Raw genomic sequence first — 14,057 nt, 5'->3', positions numbered from 1 at the left:
TACCGTCCAATATCCGTATTACCAGCTCTATCCAAAGTCTATGAGAGAGTTGTGTACAATAGATTAAGCGAATACACCACCAAGCTAGATATACTCACCAATTCACAATACGGCTTCAGGAAAAAAAGAACTACAAACATGGCAATATTAGACCTAATAGAAAAAATACATGATGCCATTGATCAGGGTGATTGTGGGGTGGGCGTTTTCCTGGATCTATCAAAGGCTTTTGACACCATTGACTTCACCATTCTACTTGGGAAACTACACCATTATGGCATAAGGGGTCTGGCTCTCAACTGGTTCAGTAGCTATTTACATGGTAGGCAACAGTACGTCGATATAAAAAATCACAAATCAATAAAAATGGACATCAAATATGGGGTCCCCCAGGGGTCAATTCTAGGGCCTTTACTATTTATTCTCTATATAAATGACTTTGTCAACTCATCTGTACTTCTGCACAAAATTATATTCGCTGATGACACTAATTTGTTTCTGTCACATAAAAATCCACTCAAGCTACAAGATCTACTCAATACAGAACTACAAAAAGTGGACACCTGGTTCAAATGCAACAAGTTATCACTAAATCTCAGCAAAACAAACTTTATTGTCTTCCACTCAAATCGGATGCACACACATCACATGTGCATAAAAATAAATGAAAAGGAGCTGTCAAGAGTGGCGTCCACAAAATTCCTGGGGGTCATCATCGATGAGTCACTCAACTTCAAATGCCACATAAAACACCTACAAACAAAACTGTCCAAATATGTTGGCTTATTCTGCAAAATACAGCATTTTCTTCCCTTGCCTGCCCTTCTCACTTTATATAAAACCCTGTTTGAACCCCTCATTAATTACTGTAACGTCATATGGTGCAACACATACCCCAGCCATCTCAAAAAACTAGAAAGCCTTCAAAAGAGGGTACTACGAGTGCTGTCATGGTCCGGGTATCGAGCGCCCTCAAAGCCTCTTTTCCATCGCTTTGGTCTCCTGAGGCTCGCTGAATTTAACATTCATCAAAACGCATCAATTATGTATCAAGTTGTCAACAACATGAATCACAGACTGTCTGAGCTTATCCCAGTCTGCCAACCACTGCACATCCACAACACAAGAAACAAGCATCTTATATCTGGCAAGAGGAGAAGGCTAAATTGTGCTAGCCTAAGCATAGCATGCAGGGGTCCACAGATCTGGAACAAGCTTGATGAAAATCTAAAAATGACTAATACCTTTAAAACCTTTAAAAAATCATTGAAAGAGGAACTGCTAAAATCATATCTCTAATTAAAATTATAACTTAGGAATAAATTTGTCTGTATTATGTATCTCTGTTATGTCAGTAGTAGGTAGGTGTGTAAACCTACCCACGTTGTAGTTTTTTGTTTTGTTTTTGTTTGTTTGTTTTGTTTATTTTGTTATTGTTTTGTTTGTTCATATTCTGTTTGTATCTGTGTTCAGGCTCCCTCCAAAAGCTTTAAATAGCTTCTTGGGAGACCTGGCACATGCACACAATTTGCGACATGTTATCACATGAGGATACTCGCATGTAAAATGTATCGTGTGTGTGTGTGAATAAAAATTCAATTCAAATTCAAAGAAAGAAAGATACAGAGAGAGACATTTATAATAATAATAATAATAATTATTATTATTATTAAATAGAATCATTTTCTATAGGCTTGCCGTGGTAGTCAGTGATACTGGTGTATACACACACTAGATAGACAGAGGTTTAGACATTTAGATATATATATATAGATATATAATAGTATAGTAATAGAGAGAGAGAGAGAGAGAGAGAGAGAGAGAAAGAGATACAGAGATATATACAGAGAGAGACATTTATAATAATTATATTATTAATTAGTTTTTTACACACACACACACACACTAATAACATGATCATAACCAAACCAATTTCAAATGTATCATCAAGTACAAAATAGATTTAATCGTAATATTTATGAGAATGCATGTTTTTTCACACTACAGGAGGAGTATGTCACAGTATGATATCATAATCGAACATTCTAGAACCTTAACCTTAACCATGCCTAACCTTAACCGGCGAAAGTAGAATACACGTTAAAAAAAAATCACGTTAAAAAAAAAATTTGATGGGATTCGAACTCGTCAACAACGGACCGCAGGACCGCAGGACCGCTGCTCTGCCAGGTGAGCTGAAGCGCCGAATGAAAATCACGGAACAGTAACAGGCCACCTCTCTACTCTAGACTAGAGAGCTGTCATCACCGTGATGCGCGCTTGAATGAACTGTACACACACGCACTCTGTCTGCCATACAGTAGTTTATGTTGTTTTAGCGCGACGTGGGTATATACACGGGCGAGGATGAAAAGCATAATAAGACTACTTTTAAATGTCGGGTCCCGTGTATTCTCGAGAGAGAATGATAATAATAATAATAATAACCGTGATGCGCGCTTGAATGAACTGCAGGACCAGATTATATTATCACAGACAGTGAGAAACACAACCCCCCCTCTCGCGCTGAAGAATATGCATATTAGATCACTCAGTGATTAACACCTTGGTGTGTGCGCGCGTCCATGGATGTGACGCGAGATGTAGTTTTTATCGCAAATGGAGATTATTACAAGCATACCATCTAGCAAGAATTAAATGTATTTACAAGTCGTATTAGGTTTAGCAAGTTGGGGGACTTATACCTTACATGTCAAAGCACTAGAAATGGCAATTTTTCTATTTTTATCGATTTCTGAAAAGATGTCCTTTTTGAGTATTTAAGAGGGATTCGAATTTCTTTTGTTGTCCGCCGACGGGTTCAAAGCTCCAGCGTGACTCCTAAGGGTTAACAGAACATGGTTATAGTTATAACCTATTGTTCTGTGACATAGTGGCTCCACTCGGCGTCACTCATGCACAAGGGAGGCCGAGCAGGAGCCACCGGCCGACAAATACACCCCGCTGAAGGCCCCCCACAACCATCAGAACAGGGAGGGCCGAGCCCCCCCGACCCCCCCTAATGGAGGGCACCCCCCCTATTGGAGGTTTCCCGGGAGGGCGACGGAACCGACCGTGCGAAGAGGCACTCAAGCAACTCAACGCACAGGGTGAGCAGACCGTGGCCTGACCCCACGACTACACACACGCACAACCCGCATGCCACCCGGGAACGAACGGAGGGAACAACCTCGTTACTGCCCCCAGAATCACGGGGTCAAGGGCAAACCCAACCCCGTGGCAAGGCCGTAGCAGCGGAGCGCGAAGGAAGGCCCAGACCCACCAAAGGGACTGGACCCCCTGGAACGGGGGCCTGGAGAGGTCCGTGAACCGGCCCCCCACATCGCCAGCGTATTCGGACAAAGGCCCCTCAGCCGAGCGGGCCCCGTCCCCCCAATAGTACACCGCCTGGCACACTGACCCTGCAGTACAGACAGTCAGCACGGCCGCAATAACAAGACTTACCACGGAAGCAGGAAGCGCACCGGGGAAAAAAACCAGGCAACAGGCTGTTAACCCGAGCCTGGAGACTGCGGACGAGACAGGCGCCAGAGGGGACAGCTGAACACAGCCGCCCCGGCGGAAGGGGCGTATGCTGGCGTTGTTGCATGACCAAGCCTCCATTAAAAAAAAAACCACCCAGAGGGGTTGAGGCAGAGAAGGCTGACACGATCGGCAGACGTCATGAACGTGCAGGGGCACCCTCAACCGGGTAACCCGGGAGTTGACACTGCTCCAACACACCAGGGAATCAACCACCTTGGCGTTACCCAATGCGGTGGTTGTTCCTATAACCCCTCAGGAAAAAAAACTCCAAAACGTACCTGCGGCCCACCGCAGTATCGTTTCAGTTTCCAACAGGGTTATCCCGGGCCTACGGGTCAACGAAAACATTACTCCGGACAGGGCCGGGCGATACGGGGAGCACAGGATCCCCCGAGGAGGTCAAAGACCACCCCAACAGGCCCCTCTACGCCACGCGTAAGAGAAGAGCGAAAGAAATGGAGAACCAGCCCCAACACCCCGTACTTGGTATTCCCAGGAGGTCACCCAACCAAGTACTAACCAAGACCAACCTGCGTGGCGGCCGAGATCTGACGAGATCGGGCGTGTGCAGGTTGGCACGGCCGTAAGCCATTACGACAGTGTAGAATACAATGTACCCAACAAGGGCTCCATAGCGCTTAACCCTGCATCCCCGGCGGACAACGGGTGCAACTGATCCGGACCAGCGTGTCCAGAACCAGTCCCGTGCCCTAATCACGCCGATCTGCCAACTCCAGGAGAAGGGGCAGACATGCGTGTCGATCTTAAACATGAAAAGAAGGCGCCACCCAGACGTTCTGTGCGAACCGCGCCCGGCGGCCCACCCCCAGGGCGTGAAACCCTTCTACGTATGTTCAGATCCATTCTGTCATCATCCCCCGACATGAACGAGAATCCGTCGACAACCACACAGGTCGTCGGAAGAGGAAAAAACCCCATCCCAGTTGCTTTATAAAAACGCTGTTTTAACCCCAAGCAACCAAGGCGCGCCAGTCAGTTGCTTAACGTCCAACAGAACATCCCGAACTAGCACTATGTGTGCTGCGGGTATATCCACATCAATAAATAGGCTATTTAGACCTTTCATTGAATCCCCAAGGCGCCCAGGGGAACGACAAGAGGGGTGAGATGCAACCAACTCCAACTCTTTATAATAATAAAGAAGAAGCATCAACAGTATAAACCCAACTGCACGGCTGGGAGTAAAAACTGTTTTACATTTTTACATCCAGTCACTCCTTTTGTCAAAGAGTATAGACCGAACTTCCCAGAAGCCTTCCCACACGAGTCGCGGTTATGAAAAAGACATGTCAACTGTGAGTCTCGTGACCAACTGACTCAAGTTTACACATAAAATCGAGCGTAGCAGACCCGTAAGCCTTACGCTCTAACCCGACACTTTAACACCACAACCTTACGTAAAGATCTCAACTCATGGAAGCCGTCGCCATAGCAACGTATATGCTATGACGGGGGGAAACCCTGTACACGACTCCTGTTTGTAATAGGAGTTGTGTCAAGATAACCCCCCCCTGCCAAGATGTTTGAACAGCTCAGCCCCGACTGGTTCAGCAGAAATGAGAAAAAATCCCCTAAACCAATCAAGTGGGAAGGAGGGGCTTATTCGGCACCCCCTCACACAACCCCTTCTTCCCTACACACCAAAAACCAACTGTAGCATTTTGAGACCTTCGGTAGAAAGCCAAAGTATAGCAAAAGCTAATACAATGCCCGCTACCCACGGAATGTGAACAGGATTTACAACAAAACAAGTCGTGTGTGTGTGTGAATCCTACACCCGCTTTCTATGTCGTACATAGCAAAACACTGACAGAGTAACGGCCAAGCCGTGGAACGTGTGTGCACGAGTATTACTGCAACTAACACAACAGTGTCGTGGCTCAACATTACTTTGTTTAAGCAACGGAACATACCACCAGCTTCTACCTGCATGTGGAGCGTCAGGCTAATAGAACCTTTCTATGACTGAGTGTATGCTTGCAGACCTTGCTTAATATCGTAACACAACACGACTCATCACCCAATGTAATAATGCAGATTCACATTTCGCAACCCCATCATACGTATTAGTGAATAAACACACAGTTTGTTTGGCCAATAATATAGTCCAGTTTTTTAGGGAACTTTTTATTTATTATTTACGGCACAAAATCATGAGGGGGCCGGGGAGGGTGTAGAGGGGACCACAGGGGGAAAAGACACTTTTAGCGGCGTCTGCCGCCTCGAGCCGCTCGGGTTTTGCCACCCCGAGAAGCCCCGGAGGGACGGTAGTGAATCGGCTGCTGGTCACGGCGTTCCCTACCGTCTCCTCCGGTCGTGGATGGGCCGGCGGCAGCAGAATCGCCGTCTCTCCTCCTGGCCTTCTTGGACGGGCCAGCAGTGGCGGCGGAGGCAGTGGTAGGCACGGCGGAGGGAGCTCGACGTTGTGGAAGCCTTCCGACTCCACCGGCAAGGACGGGAGGCGGAAAATGGGGTTGGAGAACGGATCTCTCCTCTGCCATCTCTCTGCACGTTGAGGTCATCAGCTGCAGGGCCTTCCCGAATAATCCAGCATCGGAGAGGTCGGCCGTCAGAAGAGGGGCTCTCTTCTTCTCCGGCACTCGAGCCTGCTCCAGCCAAAGGTGGCGCTGGGTCAGGGTGGCCAGGGCACGCATCTTCCCCGAGGCTATGGCCTGCACCTGGGTAAGATGCAGGACAGCTCCTGCCGCCTGGGTGATCTGATCGCATCAAGCCGTGGCACGCCCTCACTCATACCTTTGACCAACCCCGACACCCGCGTAACTGGTACGTAGGCGGGGGTAAGTCCCATGATGTGAGACACCGCCTGGCCCTGACGAACATAGGCCCCCATTGAGGGGAAAAATGGGTAGACAACGTCCACCCCTCACCGGGCGACGCTGCCAGAGATGACCTATGAGATCATCAGGGGCAGGAGCAGGCAATGGCTGCGGTAGCGGCACGCCATTTGCAGCGGCGGCTACCGCCATGAGCTCAGGAAACAAAGCCCACAGTTCCCCCTGCTGACTTTCCTCCACCGAACCCGCATCCCTCACATGCAGCAGGCTTCAACCAATTGAGGAGCCACAGTAGGGCTGGGCGATATAACGATAAATATCGCGATATATTTTAATAATCGATATCGAATATCAAAATTAAAAAGAAATCGATTTTTTTTTTTTTTTACCTGCAACAGGGCAGTTTTAAAACCAGAGACAGTGGACAGACTTGTCTTTCTTGCCTGCAACTTAAAGTAATGGCTTTGCTTGTCCAAATGACAATACTGACCAAATTCAGATTTCTTTTTCTCTTGTCCATTTATTTTGTTTGCTTTCTAATTTAAAATACATTTTGAAACCGTCTGTACACAGTAGGCTATGTGTGCTAGCAGAACTAGACTCCAGTCACGAGTCACAGTGCACATGTGCGGTGGTTTGTCCACCAAAAAAGCGCCAAAAGATCGAAAATAAACTAGCAGAGCCAGAACTGTTCAACTCCTCTGGAGCCACAGCCAGCAAAGAAGCCGGTTTACTTTAGCTTTTAAACCAGCTGCAGCCTGAGAACTGGAGTGTGAGGGGATGTAACACTAAAGATGGCGGCAATGACAAAGAATTGCTGCAAAATAAACATACATCTGTTGTTAAATTTTATTTATATTTTTTTTATACTTATAACAATTCGATAATTATCGATATCGAGAAATAAAATTAAATTATCATATCGTTATCGCGATATGATTTTTTTCCATATCGCCCAGCCCTAAGCCACAGTCTGATGTGGCTGATAGCAGGGCATCCTGCCGAAGAGGCCGAGGTGGTTCCCCGACATCCTCGAACAAGGCGCCCCAAGGAGACATTTCTCCCCCCTCCGGTGTTTCCTGGACAGGAGGCGTGAATATTAAAGGCAACCAACTTGTGTTCAGCTTTTCGTTCAGCGTTTCTCTGATTGGCCACACTATAATTTGGGACGTGCGCTTGCCTGCGCGTGGGGGCGCGGCCAATCAGAGAAAAGCCGAACACAAGTTGGTTGCCTTTAATATTCACGCGGACAGGAGGGATACTCGCCTCCACAGGGCCTTCAAACAAGAATCCGTCCGACTCTTCCACGAAGTCCTCAGTTTCCATCGGACATCCAGAGCCCGACGCATCCTCGCTGGTCTCCAGCAATTCCCCAAACCCAGGCCGTTCGCGTCTGCATGCCACCATCTTGCGGCGTGAACGGGCAGACGCGAAAAGCTTGCGTCGCAAATCCTCCGGAACCAAAAGAACCGTCCGTTCAACAACGGACGATTCCCTGGAACCAGAGTCGAGATCAGGCCATCGCCGGAGCGACGGCACCGATGCCTCGGCTCCTCGGAGGCAAACTATCCATCGGCTGTCTCCTGGGCTGGGTCGACAACCACGAAAGTGGCAGCAGCCCCGCACCAGTACGCACGACAGAGAATGGAGAACCGCTGGTGAAGAGTGGGTCTACTCTCCGAAGTAGACATTATGACTTAGCTTTTTCCTTTGAATAGTTATGAGAAGAAAAAACGAAGCACAATGTAAACACGTCTCAACTCTTTTCAACTAACACGTCAAGTGGGGTACTACCGAAGGCACTTCCTTGTGGTGAAAGCGAGAAGGAGGAGAGCAGGTGACCACACCTGCTTATGAAGGTAAGCTAACGAGGGGTGTGGTCAGACGAATACTGGGATAAAGGTACATTGTGGAATTTTATTCAGTGCGCGTGCACATGATAGTGCATGAGTGACGCCGAGCGGAGCCACTATGTCACAGAACTGGGTTCATCTAAATGTTAGGTATTGTCACACCAGGATCAGTTGGTATGATGAAACACATGTTATTATATGTTTGATTGAAATGTTGTGTCTTACTAATAATAACTAATTCCTTGGTCAATAGAAGTCTCCGTGATACTTTCTGAATATGATTTGGGAAATTCAAATGGGCAGGGTTATAATAGAAGAATCACAGTGTAAACAATATAATTAACTCTGAATATAATAGAGGAAAAAGAAACAGGATACACAAGGTGCATGAGATGAGGTTATATGTAGAACATGGTACAGTTACAGTAAGTGGGGAGTGAGTCATGGTACAGTTACAGTAAGTGGAGTGTAAACACGCGAAGTGTGCATAACGCTATGAATAAACCGGGAAATAACATAACGCTATGTTATATACACGCGAAATGTTACAATGTACAGTTTCTGACAGCTGGCTGTGTTGTGAAATGTGCACAACTTTATGAATAAACTGCGAAGTCACACGAAATAACGTTATACGCGAATCTGGTAGTACATTTCTTTATCTTCTTGATATGATAACATTACGTCCGCCTTTTGCTCAACCAATCAGAGGGGTCTGCAGAAATGGGCTCAACCAATCAGAGGGGTCTGCAGAAATGCAGCTACGGAAAGTAGAGACGCAGGAAAAACAAGCATAGCGAGATTGTACTGTACATGGTTCATGAGATGCAGCCATTTGATTGAGCAAACTAAATGGGCACTTTTTAAGACAAGTGCCCCTTTAACTTTACAAATACACATTTTAAACATTAGAGTAATAATTGATCTGGTCAGTAACAGGGCTGAGGAAATATTAAATGTAATAAAATAAAAAATTAAATTTGAATAAAATAAATAAACAGCACAGGTAAAAGTGTACTTCATCTAAAAGGTCTTAATAATAGGTTTTCAAATCAGTACTTTCAAAATCCAAATTTGAAAATGTTAAATGGCATTCCATCTTTGCATCACCCCTATAAGTAACATGCTGGCTACTCATCCAGACACAAATGAAACAGGAGCAGTTCATTTCCAATTTAATAGTTTTATTAAAAAAGTAGCGAGGACAAAAAAAAAAAACCTTAAACAGTCTGGTCCAACCCACCTCTATGGGTGATCCAACATCCCCCCCCCCCCCCTGGTACTACACAAATACATTGGCGTAACCGGCCACAGATGCTATATGTTCCAGGTCAAGTGCTTCACTCTGCTAAGAAACTGTTACACAGTACACAGATGTTCAATCCACGACAAGACTAGGTTATTTTTAGAAACTTGCCTATGCTTTGAACACTGGTTCTGGGAGGAGATGACGGGGCCCTCGTTCAGACCAGAATGAGAGAACCAAGGCTTGGGGACAACTTGACACGGACGTGGTCCCAATTTATATATATCAAATTTAAAAAGAAATAAAGAATTTTTCTCCAGGTCCACCGCCTAGGAGCAATGTACTAAAAACTCTCCTCCAGTCAAAACTCGCTATAAAATTTCTCCATGTGTGTTTTTCCACAAGTGGGGGTACCATTTGTAGCTTTAATGGATGTGGCTATGGAGAAAGATATCAGGGGAAACGTCCCCATAATGGTGGACAGCAATGGATACTTTTGGTTCAGAGTTGCCACAAAATGGCACTTGACACTAGACTTGGACTGCTATGGTTCACCTATGCTTTCTGCTTTTGGATTACTACTTTGTCTACCGTTTAATAAAGAATTTGTCATCAATGGTTTAGTTTTTCCATATGAACCTTGCTGCACAATGCTACGCTTGCTGCTACAAGCTAGCTGACAACGTCGTACCCCATGCAAACTTTTCCCCATTTCGACACTTGGTCTGCTATGCGTGCCCATACATAGGGCACATCACCAGCTAGCATTGTGCAGTAAACGTTCATGTTATGGGGAAAACTAAGCCATTAAATAACAAGTTTCAAACTAACAGTAGACAAAGTAGTAGGAGCCCCATCAACCATATCAAGTCTGTGACAAGTTTCCATCCAGATACATCTGTAAAAAGTCCCTTTTCGGGCTACGCTTGGAGGGGTGAAGGAGTATGGCATGCTTTTAGCACAAATTAGGTGGTGCACCCCTTTTCTTAAGCTTTTCATTTCATAGACACCACTGGCTCCCCCACCGGCTTCTAGGGGGGTGGGGAATGGATGGAGACATGCCTGGTCTGAGAATCAGGCTCACCAATGTCATGACGGAGACGACAACCCTCCCCCTCCCTCCCAACAGCTCAAAGTAATAAAAAAATACACCAATGGCAGACATTCCTCATCCAACAGAAGACAATCCTACTGTCCAACAAGGCTTCAGTCACAGCCATAGGAGGCGCTTCTTACAAAACAAAAAAACACAAAAAAAAACCAGAGGGGACAGTTGAGTTATGTCGACATGATCCATGACTATACAATGGGCGCCAAAGTGACTCGACAGTAACGCTATGTACAGGCAAATTAGGGAGGGGTCAGCGTGTGTGTATGGTGCTTGAGCACGGACTTAAGGTCACAACAAAAAAAGAAAAGACGTTCAACGCTAAAAACGGACAAATTTTTTTAACAGAGACTTTGAGTGACTATTGCACAATGAATCGCCAGGGCATTTCGCTTTGGCCGTTTAAGTTTGAAAACCTTTTTTTTCCTCTCCCATTTAGTTAAATATACCCACAACATCTGAACAAGAAACATTACACAAAAGCCTTTAAAATGACACTTTGGGAGGAGAATGAAATTGTCTCACATGAGTACACACACACTGACCCCCAAACCCCCCCACATCATCTCCCTTCGGCACTCCCTTCCTCAACCACGCAGAAAATACGCACACAGGGGGGATGGGAGGTCTTAACGCATCCTGTATTCAGAGGTCTTGGACACCTCACACAGCTGACCCTTGAAGTCGATGTCAACAGTGAAGTCCAGGTCTCTCTGCAAATCAAAGAGCAACAGATTAGAATATATCATACCCTATTCTCCTTTTGAGGGTATAACGGTATGAAACAGTAGTTTGCCAGTGCAAATGACATTTTTGTATGTCTTTATCTTGTAATACAATCGTTATGGTCTTAGGAAATAAGACTATTTTGAATGACCTTTTACTTTATCCATGACAGTATACCTTCATATTCGGTATACCTCCCAGGATCATGCAATTTGATCAATTATTCAATTGGATCACTCAAAATGGTTGACACATTTCTAGGGATGGGAATTGATAGGATTTTATCGATACGATTCCATTATCGATTCTGCTTATCGATTCGATTCTTTATCGATTCCCTTATCGATACCTGATCAATTTATAATTTAAATAAATAAATTGGAAATGCAACAGAACTACATTTAGTCATTTAGCTGACGCTTTTATCCAAAGCAACTTACAAGTTCTGTACAACAAGCCATCAGGAAGGGCACAACTCTATCAGCTGAGCAACAATGTTCATCAAAGTGTTGAGTGCTACAGTGTAGGTTAGTTTATTAGGACAAGTGCATGACAGTACGGTTAGTTAGGGTTAGATATATTTTTTTTTATTCAGATAATGGTTGAAGTGCGTCTTTAGTCGACGGCGAAAGATTGGACGTGATTCGGCTGTCCTAACTGGGGTGGGTAGTTCATTCCACCATTGTGGGGCAAGGACTGAGAATAGGCGACTTCTCTTTGATGACCCTCCCGGAGCTCGGATAGGAGTAGGTCTGAGGCGGCCAGAAGATGCAGAGCGTCGGGGTCTAAGCTGGTTAGAATAACAACATGCAACTTGACATTTCTGATTGTCATTTATTGTTGAGCCCCCATGTCAGAAAAATACAAAAACTGTAAAAAATAAAACATTAACTATAGCCTACACTTAAATAAAATAATGTATTTGAGATTCTCTTAAAATGTATTTATTTTTTTATTCTTAAACGAATTTAATCTATTGAATAACGGGTTGTTATTCCTCTGACTTCTGTCTCTCACTCACACTCTCTCTCACACACACACACACACAGAGAGAGAGAGAGCTCCCTCCCCGGGCCCCTGTCCTTTAAAGTATTGGCTTGTGTTGCTACACGGACACATTTGTATGTTGCACCACTCTTCCTGGCTTACAGACTTGTAAACAAGCACTCACGTCTCTCATTATATGTGAACTAAAGAGTACAAGGTTTACACAACAGCCCCCACCTGCTGTTTTATTGTATTTGTACCTGTACTATCCGCTGTCAGCTGTTTATCTCTCTTTGTGAGCTTGATTAAATAGCGTTAGCTCACGTTAGCTCCGCGGCTAATTTTAGCTCACCCTGATCTAAATCAATGACTAGGTTCTAAAGCATTCAAGTAGTTTTCACTGCACATAGAAGTAGCCAAACAGCGGGAGCATTTCGGGAGCATATTACCAAAACCCAGGCAATTTCTAGCCCTTAAGGAATCAAATAGAGTCTGCCATGGCTACATGCTAACGTAACGTTATTGCGCAACTGTAGGCAGCGATAAGGGAATCGAAAGTCACAGGAGCCAGACGGTTCCAGGCATCGGCCAATTAGGTTTTCGATTCCCATCCCTACACATTTCACACTTCAATCATGACTTTTTTTTTTAATGCGTGTTTATCATGTATGTATTCAATAGCTAAGTAAGCTAGCTAGAGCTAGCCTCTAGGATGTTCTGTTCACCCAGTTCTCAGATGAGGTGAAGAGGAGAGTAGGGCTGTCGCGGTATGACATTTTCTCATTGCGGTTGTGTGTGTGGCTACTGGCTAATCACCGCGGGATGCGGTGGTACCAAACTTCTATATATTATATACCGTACTTTTCGCACTATAAGCCGCACCCGACTATAAGCCGCAGCAGCTAAATTGAATGATGTGTACATATATAAGCCGCACTGGACTATAAGCTGCATGTGTTTTAATGTTTAATTACCATATGTAAGGAGTGGAGCCTGCGGCTTAATTTGACTCAACACGGGAAACCTCACCCGGCCCGGACACGGAAAGGTTTGACAGATTGATTGCTCTTTCTCGATTCTGTGGGTGGTGGTGCATGGCCGTTCTTATATTGAGCTTTAAGTTCCCACCTCTACAGAGAATGACTCCCATTGGGACACAATACTGTCGGACAAATAACAAGAATTAACTAATTTACAAGTTGTATTAAGTACCGGTAAATAAGGGAACAGATAAATAACATTTCAATGCAGTAAAAAAAGCAATATTTCGATTTTCGGGTTTTGTCCACATATAAGCCGCACCGTTATATAAGCCGCAGGGTCGAAAAATGGGGGGAAAAGCCGCGGCTTAGTCCGAAAAGTACTATATATATAAAAAATTGAATTTGAATGAGTTTGACAGGTCGTAGTTTTTTTTTTATTATTAACACTTTCAATGCCCAAAACGTGATAAGACGTTTTATCAGCCCAATGCCTTTAGCGATCTGAATTCATATTTCATCAACCGAGTCTCCCGTTGGTATGCAGCCCCTGTAGGAGCTCAGATGTGGAAAAAAACCACCCCCTATCGTCTCCCAGGTGGTAATGCACCCTTTTGGAATGGACTCAATGAAAATGGATGACAAGAAAAATCCGGAATCCACATTTTACTTCTCAGGCATGTAACCCGAGCCGATCGGATTCACTGTGGAGCCTCAGAACAGCGTGGAATACATAATACAGTATGTAGCGTTGGATCAATAAAAGCGATAGATTTTTGGAATGGCGATCAGGAA

General features: G+C 44.9%; 1 protein-coding gene across 2 annotated transcripts in view; it reads right to left on the bottom strand.

The window, feature by feature from the left end:
- Positions 1 to 9,462: 9,462 nt before the first annotated feature.
- Positions 9,463 to 14,057, bottom strand: part of prmt1 (protein arginine methyltransferase 1) — a 37,886-nt gene continuing 33,291 nt past the window's right edge. For both annotated transcript variants that reach the window (XM_084328637.1, XM_084328638.1), the window contains exon 10: positions 9,463 to 11,282. In XM_084328637.1, coding sequence (XP_084184763.1) covers positions 11,199 to 11,282 — 84 coding nt within the window. In that variant the 3' untranslated portion in view covers positions 9,463 to 11,198. The remainder of the gene's footprint in view (positions 11,283 to 14,057) is intronic.

Source organism: Notolepis coatsorum (genome assembly GCF_963971535.1).
Source record: "Notolepis coatsorum genome assembly, chromosome: 14".
Classification (NCBI taxonomy): Eukaryota; Metazoa; Chordata; class Actinopteri; order Aulopiformes; family Paralepididae; genus Notolepis; species Notolepis coatsorum.
The sequence above is the reverse complement of the archived record's forward strand: the minus strand, read 5'-3'. Positions and strand labels throughout refer to the sequence as shown.